This window comes from Desmodus rotundus, chromosome 5, assembly GCF_022682495.2.
Source record: "Desmodus rotundus isolate HL8 chromosome 5, HLdesRot8A.1, whole genome shotgun sequence".
NCBI lineage: Eukaryota > Metazoa > Chordata > Mammalia > Chiroptera > Phyllostomidae > Desmodus > Desmodus rotundus.
The window spans coordinates 46,544,097-46,562,091 of NC_071391.1; the positions used below are offsets into that span (position 1 = coordinate 46,544,097).

General features: G+C 56.4%; 2 protein-coding genes across 12 annotated transcripts in view; both read right to left on the bottom strand.

The window, feature by feature from the left end:
- Positions 1-11,700, bottom strand: part of ARAP1 (ArfGAP with RhoGAP domain, ankyrin repeat and PH domain 1) — a 66,840-nt gene extending 55,140 nt beyond the window's left edge. For 4 of the 8 annotated variants that reach the window (XM_053924249.1, XM_024572638.3, XM_045181867.2 and 1 more), the window contains exon 1: positions 11,565-11,700. The gene's annotated coding sequence lies outside the window, so the exon portion shown is untranslated. Of the gene's footprint in view, positions 1-539; positions 695-11,564 lie in introns of those variants that run through there. The other 4 variants (XM_053924248.2, XM_053924243.1, XM_053924242.2 and 1 more) reach the window with 4 other exon arrangements.
- Positions 11,701-13,938: 2,238 nt separating this feature from the next.
- Positions 13,939-17,995, bottom strand: part of STARD10 (StAR related lipid transfer domain containing 10) — a 29,836-nt gene continuing 25,779 nt past the window's right edge. For all 4 annotated transcript variants that reach the window (XM_024572610.3, XM_024572611.2, XM_053924571.2 and 1 more), the window contains exons 4-7: positions 17,412-17,515; positions 16,372-16,489; positions 14,616-14,668; positions 13,939-14,362 (exon numbers count right to left, since the gene is read on the bottom strand). In XM_024572610.3, the coding sequence (XP_024428378.1) occupies positions 14,117-14,362; positions 14,616-14,668; positions 16,372-16,489; positions 17,412-17,515 (521 nt within the window). In that variant the 3' untranslated portion in view covers positions 13,939-14,116. The remainder of the gene's footprint in view (positions 14,363-14,615; positions 14,669-16,371; positions 16,490-17,411; positions 17,516-17,995) is intronic.

Below are 17,995 nucleotides of genomic sequence, written 5' to 3' on the forward strand. Positions count from 1 at the left end.
TCAGGCCAGTGAGGACTGAGTCGGGGGCCTAGGTGCATAAAGAGCCACATCAGTGGCCTGGTGGCGCCCCTGGCAATTCCCTGAGCTCCAGGCCAGAGCCCACTCCCTGAAGACACAGGGCAAGTTCCGGTGCCAGTCCTGGCTCCACCTCCTCTTACCTGAAGCCCTGGGCAAGTCAGGTCACATTCTGAGTGTCAGCTTCCCCCTCCACAAAGCAGAGCTGTCATGCAGATTGACTGTGACATGTCACCAGGTATGTACAGCGGACACACTGGTCATCTGCTCTCTCCTACGCTGCTAACAGACACTTCTGGTTCCTAGCCCCAAGGGGCCCTTGGTGTTGGTCTTGTAGCCAGGCTCCAGTCTGGACCCCCTCAGCGCCCTGGAGCTCTCGGTCGCCCCAGACACCAGTGACCACCACACCCTGCCTCCAGCTGTGTTCCCCCACTGGGGTCCAGGACCAGATACCCCACTATCCCCTGGACCTCTTCCTGCATGGGCCCGGGCACCCCACATTCCCCACCCCACACTGAATTTACCAGCTCTCCTCTCCGGACAGAGCAAGGCTGCCTCCAGCCCGCACAGGGCCACTGAGCAAATCAAAAAACGCCTCTTGCCTCAGAAGCCTCCCACACCAGGGCTTCCAGCTCTCCAGCTCTCCAGCTCTCCAGCTCCCCACACCCAGCAGGCACCCTTGGGCAGCCCACGACACGCACACCCACACCCAGCGGGCCTGGTGACAGGCAGGGTATTTTAACAACCTCCTTGGGGCAGTAAATCGAGTTTTATTAGTGAACAAAGGGCATTAAAGACTAGGTGCCTCCCTGGCTGGTGTGGCTCCGTGGATTGAGCGCCAGCCTGGGCCTGTGAACCAAAGCGTTGCCAGTTCGATTTCCCACCAGGGCACGTGCCTGGGTTGCGGGCCAGGCCGTGCGAGAGGCAACTAATGGATGTTCCTCTCACACACTGTTTCTCTCCCTCTTCCTCCCTCCATTCCCCTCTCTCGAAAAGTAAATAAATACACCTTAAAAAAAAAAAAAGACTAAGTGACCGTGGACACCCCCGACCTCAATCTCAGGCCTGGCCTTACCCCCTACCCTAATCCTGAAAGACTGTCATTTTCCACAGCCTTCAGTCTGTACTGTTTAAAGTTTTCACAGTTGGGAATCACTTTTATAATCAGAAGAAAAAATGATGCAAGTATTTAAGTCCATTAGAATTGAGTTTGTTCCTCAAACTGTCATTATACAGCAGCTTTGTGACTTTAGATACCACATGAACAGACACTAAGAGCACTACTGTAAACAAAACTGCTGATTTCCTGGACTAGAGAATGAGAAACTGAGACCCAAGCTTGCTCCCTCCTCCCACCGGCTCATCCTCCCAAAGGTCTAAGACACAGTTTATCAGATAAGGTCGCCTCCTGAGGGGCCCAGAGGGCAGTGACAAAGTACAGCTCTCGGACTTTCAAATGGGAAGCAGGCTGAGATCCATTAGTAAACCCAAGAGCCTCCAGAGTCCCTGCGATTTGCCCTTTAACAGCTTCTGACCCCACCCCACATTCCCCCAAACCTCACCCAGGAGTCCCTCAGGCCCAAGCCCCACCCCAGAGGGTCAGACAGGGAGTAAAGCGTGAGGATGCAGTGTGAATGTGTGAAGTATCTCGCTTGCAAATAAATGAGGCTGAAAGTCAAATGGTTTGGTTTCTAGGCCTTGTCAGACACATGAATCCCCCTCAGCCCTACCATGGGCCCCCCACCCCCAGATGTATCACTCTGGACCACTCCCTGGACTTTCCCCTAACTGCCTCCTCATTACCAGGACTCTGACACACACCTCCCTCTCCGTCCCATCGCCCCCGTCCACCGCAGGCCTCCCCAGTCTGCCTGGACCCCTCGGCTCTCCTCCCTGCCTCCTGCCCTTCCCCCAGTGCAGCCAGGGCACCCTCTAACCTACACCTCTAACCTGCCACAAGGCAGAGTCCTAACTGGAACCCTAAACCCACACCTCGGATGCACATCTACCTTCTCTATGCCCCAGCCATTCCCTCTTCAGGCCTCACTCAGGCCCTCTCACCTTAAAGGGTAACCCGCCCTTTGGAGACCTGGGGCACTCCCACCAGGAGAGCCCGGGCTCTGGACTGGCCCTCTGCCCTCAGCCACAGACACACCCTGTTGGGCTGGGGACTTCCCAGGCAGGGCAGGGAGTGCCTCCCCAACCAAAACTGCTGGCCAAGGGGAAGCCTGAGGTGTTCCAGGTAATTGCAGGAAGACCCTCCTCTGTGACCACTGCCCCCCTTAACACTGTAAATAAGGCAGAAACAGGAAGAAAGAAGCTAACCACAAGGCGGGTGGGAGTGCACAGCTGACAAGAGACTCCCAGGCAGCAAGAGTGGACAGTCCCAGAGCCACATGCCAGGCCCCTTACCACTCACCACAGGAGTTGAGGGCCATCCCTGGCCCTGATGGGGGAGGCGAAGAGAGGGCTGCTGGACTCCACCCTCTGACTGACCAGGAACCTGACATGTACCTGCCCTGGACAGAGACTTGGAGGAGCAGCCTGGGAGAAGAGAGACCTGAACGTGTCCTCTCCCTAGGTGGCCCCTGAAATGGAGAAGCCAGAAGATAAGCGGCCCCATGCTGCTGGCATTTGAAAGCGGAAGCTGCCTGCGCTGGTGGGTGGGGGTGACCAGATGCGCAGGGTAGGGGCTAGAAGGGAGAGAGGGAGATGGGACCAGCCCCGCAGGCTCTGGCCTGCAATTAGACGTGTGACCTCAGCCTCCTCCACTACGTAATCAGACAACAGACCAACAGACGGGAAAGATTCCTGACAAGGCCCCTCCTCTCCAACTCAGGGAACATTCTAACCCACTTATCACCCAGCCGTACCTGCTTAAAGCTCTGGTCATGGAGTGCCTACCACCTACTAGGCATGTGCTAAACATGTTACATAGATTATTCCATATCATTCTTCCAGGCGTGTCCAACCTTGTGGCGTCTCTGGGCCACACTGAAGAAGAAGAGTTGTCTTGGACCACACATTAAATACACAAACACTAACGAAAACTGATGAGCAAGAAAAAGGTTTTAAGTAAATTTACAATTTTGCGTTGGGCCGCATTCACAGCTACCCTGGGCTGCGTGCGGCCCGTGGGGGGTGGATTGGATACCCCTGTCCAGACAATCTAGAAAGTGGATGGCTTGCCCAAAATGACACAGGAGCCAGAATCTGATCCATGGGCTGCGTGGGCCCTGCTTCCACTCTATCTCCTCAGAGGACGAGAGGCAGGCAGGGAGCAGGGCGGGCAGGCAGGAAGAGAGGGCGTGTGCAGGCTGAGAAGGGCCTGGAAGGCCCGGCTAGGACACTCGCCCTTGCTGACCAGGCAACAGGAAGCCATGAAGGGCAGCAGGGTCCCCTGCAACCAAGCATGGGGTGACAGGCAGGCAGGCGGGCGGGGCTTCCTCCTGCTGTGAGACTTGGAAATCCACAGCTTTTCTGAGTCTGTTTCATCACCTGCACAATGGGGATTGTGACAGCTCCACTTTGCAGGCTTGCGATGAATAAATGCAGACCTTCGAAACAGATTCCCAGTCCGACCGGTTCCACCTCCCTCAGAAAGCCAAAGCCAGCACACACACGGCCTGGCCTGTGGCTCTGTCCCTGCCACCTCCTGCCCCCTGCTGTTACTCCACGTGCCCCACCTCAGGGGTGGGCACTGGGGCTCCCTCTGCCTGGAAGGCACTTGTGGACACTGACGTGACTCACTGCCATACCTTCCCAGCACCTGCTCAAACACAAGGCCTTCCTCCCATGGCCATTCTACCTAAAAAGTGCCCCTATCAGTCCCCACCTCCTGACCCTGTGCCATTTCTCAGCATCCCACTTACCATTACTGGGACACTGTATTCTATATTTATTGTTCACTGGAGTCTCAGCTGGAGGGCCAGGACACTGTCTCATTCACAGCTCTATCCCCCGGGGGCTAGAAACGCTCAGCCACAGGGAGAATGGATGAATGGAAATCTACAAAGGCCTGGCTCCTGCGGGGGTCAGGAGCTTGGGATGGGACTTGGGCCTGTGACTTGGGCAGGGAGAGAAATGGTTAGCTGAGGCAGGCATCAAAGTTCAGTCCGAAGGTCTAGGAGTCAAAGAATCAATTCTGAGAACCCTTGGCACCCTCCATGGCTAAGCCTCACAGGTCTTCCTGCTTCCGAGGTTGCCCCAGCCACTTCCTGCAGTGCTGGCCCATAAACACTGCTGGGTTGGGGGCCATTCATTCACAGGAGAAAATGCTCCTCAGACCCCTGAGAGCTGCCCACCCCTATACTGCCTCCCAGAGCAGGTCGGAACCACCTGGACTTCCAGGAGTCTCCGAAACCAACAACCCCTGCCCCAACTCAAGTCCTCCCCTCTGCCTGCCTACCCCATCCACGAGTCCCCATCACCTAGTGGGGTTCAGAGGCCTCCACCCTCTGGTTTCTGCAGCTTACTCCTCCTCTCCAGGCTCATTACCCCCAGCACCACTGCCTGACACTTTACCTCCAAGGCTTGGCTTGTACTACTCTCTCTGCCAGAAACTCCCCACCCCAACAACCACCTGCTCCTTAGACATTTAGGGACCACCTAATCTAACTGTTCCCACTTCCAGAAGGGGAATGCGAGCCCCAGAGAGAGGCAAGAACCTAAGCAGGACCACCCAATAAATCAAGACCAAGGCCTGTCCCTGCCCCCGCCCCAGCCTGAGCACCCACCCCCTTCCACTTGCCAGGTGACTTCACAGATACTGAAGCGACCCCCCTCCTCCACGTGCACTGGCTAGGTTGGTCCTGCACTGACAAATGTGGGTTTTCAGGCCACAGGCAGTAGAGGCAGGTGAGTATCCCAGTTCATGTCCTGGAACAGAACCACTAGACAACCCTGGATCTTCAGCCTCCCTGGGTTTAGTAGGTCTATCTTTAAAGCTGAGGAGAAGACAGAGGGAGCAGGAACAGTGCCAGTCTGAGGGCAGAGACAGGCCTTTCGCTGAGGCTCTGGCACCAAGCAAGAGAGACCCCACCCCAGGGCTATTCTGCTGCCCTCTGACTCACGCAGTCTCCAGCCCTGCGCACAGGACGGCCCCTTCCCCTCACCAGGCTTGGGAGGCCTTTGGGAACAAATTGTTGCAGTTTAGCTGCAGAGGCACAAAGCGGCCCCTCTGGTCGAAGGGCCCCACTCAAGTGCCAAGCACTTCCTACCCCAACCAGGTAGGACATCAACTGCTGATCACACCCATACACAGGTAAAAGCACAGGACCTTGAAGGATGCATGTGGACCCAAGAGTGCACAGGTGCACACACAGGCACACTCCTAGTGCCCCCGGAGAGGGCTGTGGAGCAGGAAGGGGCTCCCTGGGCCAGGAAATCTTCCAGGATGGGGCGCATTTCCTTCACAGGAGGTAACAGGCCTCCCTTCCAGGGGCAGGTCCCGCTCTATGCCCAGGGCTCTTTTGGGGCAGCTGCTGTGCCCACAGGCCCAGTGAGCACCAGAAGCAGCTGGGGCAGGCACTGTGAAACAAAGGCTCCGGGGCTCTGGGCTCTGTTCGCTACTCCAACCCCCAAGACTGGCCCTGGGCCTGCTGAACCACATCCTGTCCCCAGAGGACTGGTTTTTACCCAGCAGTGTGGCCAGACCTTGCTCTGTGACCCAGGCAATCACCAGCCTTCCTGGAGCGTCCATCAGTCCTGTCCTGGTATCCAGGAAGACAGTTCCACCACCACCAAACGAAAAGGAGGCCTGGCCCCTGTCTGACCCCTCCTCACTCCCCACCAGGTCCCTTGCAGGGCCTGGTTCTCAGATTTCTTGAGAGAGGGCACTTGGGCATGTATGCTGGGGTGGTGGGTGCAGAGAGCACACAGAGCCTGGCGACCCACTTGCCCCCCAAGCGGCCCTGAGAAACTCTGCAGTCCTCACCTGAGCGGCGCCAGCTGGCCAAGGTGTGGCAGAGTCTACCTAGTCTCAACTCAGGGTCCACCCTACCCAATTTGAGGGTCTGCAGACTCTTAGAACCTAGAATTTTGGAAATTCGGAAGCCGGAAATCACAGGCACATAAAACCTTAGAATCCTTGAATCCCTAACACTTAGGATCTCAGACTCAGAATCCTAAAATTGCAACTGCTCCGTATAAGGAGAGGGAGGGCAAGAGTGGAGAGGCACGGAGAAGCCCCCCCCACACCTCAACCTGCCTTGCCTCTCACCTGCCCTGTTTGGTCGGTTGCTTCCACACCTGGGGCTGATGGACCTGGGGCTGCTGCTCCCTGCTCCCTCCCTGAAGGTCCAGGGAAGCCGAGTCCACTGAAAATAAGTGACCCCAGGCCTCTCACTGAGCCGAAGGTCAGGGACATACCATGGGCTCCTGATTGCAGGCCTGACTCTAGGCAGAGCCCTGGCCCTGCACCATGGTAGGAAGGAGGGGAAGAGAGGGATGCCCAGGGGCAGAGCAATGCCCTCTGGAGTGGTAGAGAAGGGTGCGGAGGGGACCCAGGCACCTGGAGAAGAAATATGCAGTGGTAGCTCAGCCCTGCTGCTGCCCCGCCACCCCCCACCATCCTGGACGCTGACCCACCCAGCCAGGAGGAGCTAGGTCAGGCTGCCCCGGGGGCTTGGGCAGCTGAGATTCCGGGCTGACCTCTGGCTCCCTGCCCTGAGAATGGGGACAAGAAGTGGCTGTGAGAAGTCCCAACCCTCCTCTCCCTATCCCCTTTGGCTCACAATCTTTACCCCCACAACTAAGATAACAAAAGGTGGAAGATTTCACCACAGGCCTCCCTCCTGGGCGGGCTCTCTGAGCCCTGACTCCTCCTCTGGACCCTGAGACCCTGGGCACCATACTCCTGACCACAGCTGCTCTCTGCTTCTTGCCCTCGTAGCTCCGGAACCATTTTTTCCAGGTTTGTTCAATTAGTCACTGACACTCCGCTGATCTCAGGCACCTTGAGCGGAATCAGGCTCCTGGTTTGGTCAGGAGGAAAGGCTTGGGTCTTACAACAAGGAAGGTAGGCAGTGACTGAAGGAACCTCAGGGTGTCAGAGTCCCAGGAGGCCCTGATCAGGCCTTAGGCAGGGAGGTGGAATGCAGGCCTTGGAGCACCCCCGCCTGGTCGCCAGCCCCTGCTCCCCCTTTCCTGGGCTGAATGACAACAGGCAAGTCGCTTAGTCCTACCACTGTCAGTCTCCTCATGAACAAGATGGGGTCTGGGAGAACCCCTGCAGTCAGCAAAGCCAAGCGGACGGGATGAGAGCAGGGAGCAGACCTCAGGGGGAGCTCATCCTAGGGCTGGGCCTGCGGAGCAGAGCGCCTGACAGCTGCCAGTTCAGTCTGCAAGCAGGGGGCCCTTGCAGGCATCCGATCACCACAGCTGGTCACCAGCAATGTGCCCTGAGCAGGTGGCCCTCCAGTCCCTGCCTGACACCCTAACTGGGAGTTCCCAGGGCAGGACAGGGTTTGGATCCCCTCTGGGCTGCAGTGTCTTCCAGCGCTCAGGGTTCTCGCTATGAAACAAGAGAAATTCAGGCTCCTGGCTCTACTAGGGAGCAGATAATCCTGCGCAAATCCCTTAACCTCTGTGGGCCTCAGTTTCCTTATCTGTGCAGTAAAAATGGCGCCTACCCCACAAGACTACTGTTGACGATTAAATGAAACCATGACATAAAATGCTTAGCTCAGTGGTCCTAGCAGAGTAAGCTTCCAAGAAGCAGTAGCTACCACTACTATCATTACTACTATTGTTTTTAAGATTTTATGCATTTATTTTTAGAGAGAGAAGGGAAGGAAGGGAGAAAGAGAGGGAGAGAAGCATCAGTGTGTGAGAGAAACATGGATTGGTTGCCTCTCACAGGCGCCCAACTGGGGACCTGGCCTGCAACCCAGGCTCGTGCCCTAGCTGGGAATCAAACCAGCGACCCTTCAATTCGCAGGTCAGCGCTAAATCCTCTAAGCCACACCAGCCAGGATTCATTACTACTATTTAATACTGTGGTTATAAAATTGGTCACTTAACGCCACATGCCCTTCCAGCCACTCTGACTGTCCCAATGATTTAGGACGGATGTCCTGATGATGGAACAGACTTCCCTTCTGGACACACTCCAGAGGGTGAGCGGAGAGAAGTTGCACAGGAGAGTCATGCGGAAGAGCAACCATGCACTGCCCCCCACCCCAGGCTGTCCCCGACACCCGGGGTCCACTGTCTCTTTGGGTTACGACTGTCCGCTCCAGAGCCCTGGTTGGAATGTACAAGTTTGGGGGCCTGACAGGGGTGAGGTTAAGTGGACAAGATGTCCTCTCTGGTCAGGGCTGGGGGCTCTCAGGAGTCAGCAGCAAGCCCTGAGCTTTATCAGTAGTGTACTTATAGGGGATCTCTGAGGACCCCCACATCCTTTTGCTGCTCAGACCATTAGAGTGGCCACCCTTAGGGCAGAACCCCTTCCTAAAACATCAAGGACCCCTCTGTGCAGGGCTGTGGAAGGGATGAGTCGGGCCTGACTGCGACCAGAGGCAGTGTGACAGGGGCTGCCCAAGGGACTGGACTCTGCTTCCGAGGGAGGGCGCGGTCTGCTTGGCTGAGGTCACACCCTGCTGCGACCGCCAGGGGAAAGCCCCTTCCTGAGCGAGACCCTGGACTGAGCTCACGGGGTGAGGTCAGGCTAGGGAAGGGGAATTCAGGCTGAAGGGGTAAACAAAAGCTTGGGTCCTGATCCCGCGTCTACCACTTCTTTGCTGTGACCTCGGGCAAGTGACTTTGCCACTCCGGGCCTCCGTTTCTTTCTCTGTAGAGTGAAACCTAACTTCTAAGGTTGCTTGGAGGATGAAACTGGTTAACATACATAACAGTGCCTGTGGCCTGGCTGGTGTGGCTCAGAGGACCAAGCGCCGAAAGGTCAAGGGTTCGATTCCCAATCAGGGTTGCAGGCCAGGTCTCCAGTGGTGAGTGTGTGAGAGGCAACCGATAGATGTTTCTCTCACACAATCACGTTTGTCTCCCTCTCTGTCTCCCCCCACCCCACGGTCTCTAAAAGATAAATGAAACTGTAAAAAAGCACAGCAGCGCTGTGTGCATGTTCGCCGTCGCTGTCATTCCGGCTGAAGTCTTTACTCAGCTCCGAGTGTCTTCCCCTTTTATGGGCCAGACTAGGAGTCAGGGTCAGTCCGGGCTCCCACCAGGGCTCTCTGTGTGACCTTGGTCCAATCTCTGGCCTTGGCCTCAGTTTCCCCATCTGTGAACAAAGCTGGGCCAAACAGTCACTGATTGTCCATGGCCATATCTGCTCTCGCCTCCCTCCCACCTCCATTTCCTCCTTCCTTCTCCATTTCCAGCTCCTGTCCTACTGCATCCCCCTCTGCTGCAACAGAAACCTCGGAAGCCTGAAGTGGGCTGAAAGGCACAGCTGGTGGGAAAGGGGTACCAGACCTCAAGCAGCCCAGGGCCCATCCCAGGCCTCCAAGGGTTAAGATCCTGAGTGAAGTGGGGTGGGGGGAGGAAGAGGCAGGGTCAGGGCTAGAGCCCAGGGCCTGCCTCCCCTCCCCCTACCCTGGGAACAGAAGCTACTTGTTTGGGCATCAGCGGCTGGCTTTGAGCTTGGCCAAAGGGAGAATGGGGTGGAGAGGGGAGAGCCCCTCCCCCCCCACCCTAGGGAGAGTAGAGGGGACTCCCTTCTTCCAGCTGATGCCCTAGTACATCACTAGCCCCTAGGACTCTCAGAGGCCCCTTACCCCTCTGAGCAGACCCCTTCCCCCAAGTTCTGCCTTTTCTTCATTCAAACACTCACTGCTGGGGGCAGGATGAGACTCAGGCCCAGCTCCTGCCCCAGAACAGGCTCTTTTTTGGAGCATGGGCTTACCAGCCCGTCCTGCAGATGGGGAAATGGAGGCTCTGAGGATCTGAGATGTCTGGGGGTGTGCAATCACATGGGGTGTGGTGGCAGCACAGACACTGCCCCAGGTCCCAGACATTCCCTTAGCGCGGCAGGCCTCTTCCCCATAGTGCTCCAAGGGGCCCCTTGCTAAGCTGAGCCGCTACACAGCACTGAAAATCTAGGCGGCAATGGGGCAGCCTGCTTCTGAAGCCCCAAAGGATCTAGGACATTTGGAGGAGAGAAAACTTGGGGGTGGGGGAAGACAGGCAACCTGCACAAAGGGCTGGGGCTTGATGTACAGACAAGCATGACTGGAACCTGACAGGCGACAGGGGTGAGGCTGGGACCAAGCAGGGAATGCCCCAATGAAGCCTGGGTACAATCTGGGCCCCTGGTGGCCTCTGCCAATTTTCGCCTTCCCAGTTGTCAGGACTCTGCCTGGGACAGCCCCCTCTTGCCCTACTCCAGTAAGCAAGTGGCAAATGGGGAGGCAGAGTCCCCAGGCCAAGGTCTGGACAATCGCAAACCAGCCATGGAACAGGGGGGTGAGTTCTCTCTACACCTGGCCCCTGCTACCCCTTCACACCATACCCATTTCCATGCCTGCTCCTGCCCTTGCACAAGCTATGCCCTCCTCTGGAGAGTCCTTATCCTTGTGAATGCCACCTAACTGCTGAGGACCATTCCAGTCATCTCCCTGGTCCTCCAAGAGCTCCAGTCCCTGATTCTATCTCGGAGCCTATCTACATTGGCTGGTATCCTTCTACCCTGTAAAGAGCTTACTGGGAGGTCTCCCCTGGCCTGGGCACTATCTGCTGTCTGCAGACAGGCATCCTGGGTGCCTCTGCCTGGACCTCAGTGCTCACGCAGTAAACTGAGCACCTCTACATATCTGCCTGACCCTGCAGCCCTCCCTGCCCCCCAAGCCTGAGGATCAGAGAAGGCTCCCAGGGCAGGGGCTTTGGGGGATGGTGTGCATACGCCAGAAGCAACACGGTGATCGCTTTTAAACCAAATTCCCGAGCACCAAAAACACCTCTGGCGATCTGGGACTAAACACCCACTCCATGCCCCCCCAGGCTGAACTCCAAGTCTGCTCTCTCCAGTCCCCAAAACCCACTGTTGCCTTGACCCCATTCAGTGTGAACACAAACCTCCTTTTTCCAGCAATTGGGCCAGGTAGGGGCTCTTGGGAGTCCTTGCCACCATTTACTGGTGGGGAATTGGGGCGCAGAGACCGCAAACAGTCTTCCCAAGGTCACTGCCCAGGTGCTGGGCAAAGGGTCGTTGCCATGTGCAGAGCTCTAGGGGTCTCCGCGGTCGATGAGGTGGGAGCCTTCATTTCACAAATGAGAAAAGCAAGGCGTCCGAAGAAGGGCTCGCTCCGGATCCCGAGAGCCCTCATGCCAAAGGGCTGAGGGCTGGAAGTCCCCGGTCCCTCCGCTTCGCCCTCCTCCCTACAGTCTGACCGCACAGCGCACCTGGAAGAGGCGATCCCCATCCCCACCACTGAATAGCAGAACTGAAAACACAACCCGAGAGAAACATCCGCGGAAGTAGATGCCGGCACAGAATCGCCGCGGGGCCTCGGCGTTCCCTTCTGCGGAATGGGAAACTCCGGGTCACACTTGGGGAAGGAGCGCGACGGGGAGGTCCCGGCAACCACACTGACCTGTTCGAGCGAAGCCTCTACGCGGGGACCCGGCGTTCCGGAGCAGCCAAGACAGCCACAGCAGCCAACTCGCGGCCTGAGGCCGGGCGCGCCCCCACCCCCCCGGGTGCTTCCGCCCGCCCCACGTGACGCCCTAGGGAGGGGAGGGCGGGGCAGGGGCAAGGACACGCCCCCTCTCCAACCGGGCTCAGTGGAGTCCCGGCTCGTCCAGCACACGACGGGTGTGTGTGTCTCGCTTGTTCCTCTCGCTGCTACTCGCAGGTCCGTTTCTGTCTCTAGAGGCTCAGGTTCTATCCCCACCCTCACCACCCTCTTGAGTCTCCATCTCTTCCAGAGTCTCCCGGCCTCTCGCTACTCCCGGTGACTGTACCCCAGCGGAATGAGCCACACCCCCCTCCCAGGAACCCCCACCCCCAGGGTGTTAAAGACCAGACGACTTAGGTCTCTGACCTCCTCTTCTAAGGAGTCCTTCCCCGCCCCATTCTCTGAGGCTACCTCACTTCTCTCCCTGGGCCACGCCCCCAGAGGCAGGGTGGTGGGGAATTGTCCTGCCTAGTCAGAGCGCCTAAAGAGCCTACGGCTGAAGGCTGCAGCCTAAGGCCCTGGCACCCAGGCACCTTCGCTGGCCTAAAGAACGGGATATTCTCTACCATGGCGCAAGCACACACCCAGATGATGGTCCGGGGCAGGCATTCCTGGTTCCTGTGTCCAGGGCACCTTTGGGGCCAGCCAAGCCAGAGATCTTACTCTATTCTCCAAATGCCCTGTGGACACATTTGGAAGAACAGCTCTCACCAGAGTGGGACAGGAGGGTTTACCCTTTGAGACTGGGAGTCATTAATTTGAGTACCTACACCTACTGCAAGCCAGGCCCAGTGCAGAACAATTCACCCCTTTTATCTCAATCCTCCTCTGCTTGAAGGTTATGGATTAGAAAATGAGGCTCCAAACATTTCCCCAACTTATCTCAAATTACAAAGCCAGTATTGGGCAAACCTGGAATTGGAACCCAAGTCTTGGTGAGTTATAGCATCTCCTGCCTAGCACTGGACCTTTACTCTGCCCCTCTAGGGAAGTCTACTACTGTGTCTTCCTGACAAGGCTAAGGCAAGTCGCTTCCCGGGAGGGAGGCCAGGGCCATACCTCGGGGAGAACTTCCTGGCCCCAAATTCCTATCAGGTGCAAAAATTCTGGGGAGGGCAGAGCACAGGGCCCTTCTCCCAACCTGACAGCAGGGGTGTCCCTCAGGCAGCAGAGGGCACCTGGGTGCCACAGAGAACAGGGGAGAGCCAGGTATCCTTCTAGACTTCAAAGCATCAAGGTAGAACACAGGAACAAGGGCCTGGCATCCAACCACTGGCACCCCATCCTTTTCATTAACACAGGCTGGAGGTCTTTTCTTTTTAATTGATTTGAGAGAGACTGGGAGAGAGTGAGGGCAAAATACCCACCAATTTGTTGTTCCACTTATTTATGTATTCATTGATTTTTTTTTATGCATCATGACCAAGGATCGAACCCAAAACCTTAGCATATCAGGACACTGCTCTAACCAAATGTGCTACATGGCCCGTCTGGAGGTTTGGATGACCTGAGGAGGGCTCAAATAACAGGGCCTGGTCCCTTCAATGCACTGGAGTCTGAAAACTCTCACCTCAAGTCCAACCTCCCTCCTCCAGAACATGTTGCCCCAACCTCAGCCCTGTGGCATGAGAACCAGGGACCTCTCCACCTCCTTTCCCTGATGCCTGGAGAGTGTCAGGCCCCCAGCCCATAGACTGAACCCTGGGAGGCTGAAGGTCACAAAGTAGAACCTCCCTCCCCATGGAGCTGAAGGTCACATGGAAGAAGCCCACCCTCTGACCCCTGACGGAGGGCCTCTAGCCAGATCTGCTCCTTCTCTTAGAGCAGTGAAAGACAGTCAAATAGCCTGGAGAGAATGGCAGAGTGAACACTCAACAAGGATGAGTGGATAGATAAAGAGTGAAGTAATGGCCCCGCCAGGGTGGCTCAACTGGTTGGAGCATTGTCCTGTACACCGAAGGGCTGCAAGTCAGGGCGCGTGTCTAGGCTGCAGTTCAGTCCCTGCTTGGGGCACATGCAGGAGGTAGCCAATCGATGTTTCTCTCTCTCTCTGGAATCAATAAACACATACCTTAAACATTATAAAACTGCAGTGAACTAATGAATAGACACAAAGGGAACAAAACTACCCAACCCCCAAGTTACACATGGGGGGATGAGGGGATGCCTAAAGGAGCAAAGGTCAGGCGATCAATAACATTAACAAAATGAACTGTAGAACACGGGGACCAAGGGCGGCAGTCGTGCCCCTGGCAGGTGGGGAGCAGGTACTGCGATGAGCCTGAGCCGGTTGAGGCTGTGGGATTGTTTATTAGGGCTGTGTCCAGCCAGGCCGCAGCGCCAACCTAGGCCTGAGCCCAACGTCCTCAGGAGGCGCAGGGGTTGTGGGAGGGGAGAAAGCGCGGAAGAAGATCTGCCACCCCCAGGCTCTGTCCCATCTTGTCTCAGTCCCTGTTGTGGTTCCGTGCTCAGGTGAGCGAGGTGTCATCGTCGCTGCCCTCGCCGCCAGCGCCACCCATCCGCTCCTCCCGACTCTCCGCCACCGCGCTCTCATCGATGTTCTCCAGGGAGTCCGCATGCTGCACCGACAGCTCCGATAGTGCCAGGCTTGGCAACGGGCTTTGCTCTGGGTGCAGCCACGGCTTGAAGTGTGGCTGATGCTTCTGCTTCCACTCAGGGTACTTGACGCACGCCTTGTACATCTTCTTCATGGCCTGCGGACCCGCAGCACTGCTGAGTCAGGGGCGAACAGGTGCAGGACAAGATCCGCCCATATCCCCTCCCATGCGCTCCCACTACTCAGCCCTCGGCTCCCAGCATCCTGAGTTCTTGCCACAGTTTCATAACCCTGCCTCCAGCCCTAACTCCACCCCCCTGACTCCCAGTCTCCATCTCTAACTCTACCCCTGTAGCCCCAAACCATCTCCACCAGCCTCCACACCCCCCCAAAGTCCCAAGGCCACTCACCTTGGGAGCCAAGAACTGAGAAGATTTATTCACCACCCACTTGGGTAAGGAGCCTATGAGAGCAGAAGAGGGTAGTTAGAAGAGAGGGGAGAAGCAGCCTCAGGGACCTAGCCCCTGCCTCCAGTCTGGGGTTTCCAGGGAGGCCACAGTCTTCTCCATAGGGGTAGGGGTGAGGTAAGTCCTATATGACTTCATCATCCTCACTCCCTCTTTCCACCTCAGACCTAGGCCCTCAGGCTCAACTCTATGTCCTGCCCACTTCTGCTGAGCCCCAGAGGGCTGCAGGGAAGAAAACCTCAGGGTCCCAGGTGACCACAGGCTACACATGGGTTGAAATCCTGACCCATCAAGCTCCTGTCGGCTGCCTCTACTCACACTAACATCCTTCTCATGCCCAGCCCCTCTATGGTGAATGGTCCAGATGCTCAGCCCCTCCTGTCCGGATGCCTGTCCTTCCATGTCCCCTGCCCAAGAAGCCTACCTGCTACACAGGCCTCATGGCTCAGCACCCCACTGGCCTGACTTGGAACCCACAGCCCATCTCTCCACCCTGTCTCATTCCCAAGTGTCTGCTCTGTCTCTGACACCCAACATACTCACTCAATGAGATGCTGGGGGGTTCAGGACATACCCAGGCAAAGGGGTTCAGGGCCTACCCATCCTCCAGTCACTCATCCATTCACTCACTCCACATTCACTCCACGATACCCACCCTGGACCAGCCCTGGGGACCCAGAGAGGAACGGACTATATGGAGGCCCAACCATGTGCCAACTGCTCTGCTAGAGGGGCACGGGCCCACAGAGCGGGAGCCATGATGCCTCTGGGTACCAGGGACAGAGGAGGAGTCATCTGAAGCAGCCCTGAAGGGATGAGGAAGGGAGGACAGGCATATCTAGGACGAGGGATAGGTTTGCCTAGACAGGGAGATGCGAATGTGTACAAAGGCGTGAGGAGGAGCCAGGAAACCTGGGAGGGGGCTCAGACTCTCCACTCTGAGGGCTATGGAAAGTCTCGGGAGAATTTTAAGCAGAAGATAATCATGAGGAAGTAAGTGTTTTGGAAAAATGCCTCTGGTAGCTGTATGGACAGACAAGGTGGATGAGTACGGAGAGGAATGCCAGATTCAGGAGCTATTTAGGAGGTAGAATCAATAAGAATTGGGGACTAGGTTTGGGAGCTGAGAAGAGGGAGCCTCGCGTGACCACAGGTTATCGGCATAGGTGACTGGAGGGGAGACTCAGGAGAAGGGGCAAGTTAGGAGGGGAGGTGGTGAGTTCAGCATTAGACACACTGAGTCTCAGGTACTAGAAGAAATCCTGAGGGGCATGTCTAGGAGGTCAGTGGCCACGAGAATCTGAACCATGTGCTCAGCTGGCCACAGAAGCCTTGGGAGTGGCTGAGTCTCCCCAAGGGAAAGAGACCTGAGGCTGGAAAATCCAGGTCTCCAGGAAGGGCAGAGGATGGGAACCAGCAAGTCAGCAGCCAGTGAGCAGGGAGCAGGTCAGAGTACAGGGGGGTGGGCACCAGGAAGACAGTTCTAAGCTTCGTCATGGGACAGTGGCGACCACCTTGGCCCTTGCTTGTCAAACCATTGTAAAGTCTCAAACCTGGGTTCAAATGCTGTTTTGGAAGTATGTCCCAAAATATGAAACAGCTCCTAACAGAGGCCTTTCTGGATCCCGAGGAGATCAAGTCCCATGCCCTGTGGTATCGGGGAGGATCCCACGGTAGTCTGCCAGGGCCAAGCCCTCACCTTTGGGATCCACCTGGGCCAGGTAGGTGATGACGCAGCTCTTGGGCCCCGTGCTCTGGATGAGGTAGCCCGTCTGGATGGACACAGCTCGGACCAAGTCTTTTCGAGGTGGGTATTTCTGGGGATGGAAGGCACAGGGAGGTAAGACTCAGACTGGGGGCAAAGGAGGTGTCTCTGTGAGTACATACACACACAGTTCACATCCCTGGCGTCCACTGCACTCCAGGCCTGGCCTATTGCTGGGGTGAGGAGAAAGGGAAGAGTCAGACTAGGCCATTCTTACCCCTCTTAAGCTTTCCCTGTTGCCCTTTGGGAAGACCCCAGCCTGGGGTCAGGGTTTATGAGCACACAGACAAGCACACACACACATGTGCACACGCACACACACACTCTCTCATCCTTGCCCAGACTGGCTGTACCTGCCCATCCTGCCTGTCATGGAGATCAAGGCAGCCCAGCCTCAAGGAAGGCCAGGGAACCCTGCCCTCACCTCTTGCTCGCCCCTTTCCCAGCCAGACCAGGCCGGAGTCCATCCAACAAAATCCAGCCCATCCCACCCACTCGTCCACAGTGATGGCCCACACTGCCCTCTCCTCATCTGCTTGAGAGCCCCAGCAGGGAGACAGGAACCATTATTCTCACTGTATCGGAAGGAAACAAGCCCTGGCTGGGTAGCTCAGTTGGTTGGAGCATTGTCCTGATACGCCAAGGTTGCGGGTTTGATCCCCAGTCAGAGCACATACTAGAATCAACCAATGAATGTATAAATAAGTGGAACAACAAATCGATGTGTCTCTCTTTCTCTCTCTTTCTCTCCCTCCCTCCTTCTCTCTTTCTTTATATCTGCCTCTAAAAATCAAGTAAAATTAAAAAATAAAAAATAAAGATCCAAATAAAAAAGGAAGGAACCTGAGGGCCCGTAGGAAGTCACAGGGAAGCCATGGCAGTAACCGGGGTCCTCTCCCGGCACTAGGCCTGCTGGGCCAGCCCTACGTGGCACGTTCCCCTGCCCACCCAGCAGGGAAGGCACATCAACTCACTGGATGTTTGACTGAGTAGTTCATAATGATGTAATCAGTGCCCATGGGGAGCCAGGAGCGGAGGGTGATGACATCACGGTTCTTCAGGGGCTTTGGACACCTCCCTGTGGAGGGCAAGGGACAATTCAGCCAGACCAATGGCCTGCCTGCCTGCAAGGGAGGGCATGGCAGAGGCCAGAGCCACAGGGATGCCTAGTTAACTACCAGCTCCCCCTGAACCAAACAGGTACCCCCCACACCAGACCACAGTCCCAGAACTGGAACTAAGAAAGAGACAGAGCACAACCCTCTCCCCTCCTATCTCCAGCCATCCCTGCTCCTCACAACCTCACACCGTCCTTACCTTGCTGGCCTGGCCTGGCCTGTTTGTATATGTGAGACAACAACAGGAATACTGTGATGTGCATACATGAAAACGTATGGCTGTGAACATGTGGCAGATGGCTGTGGGTTGTGCACCTGTGTACAAATATATTTGTGTGGAATGTGTACATATGAACATGGGAGTGCATATGTGTTTGTAAGTGTACGTGCGTGTGTGGTGTGTGTACCCAATCTGGGAGTGGACAAAGATGTCAAGGAGG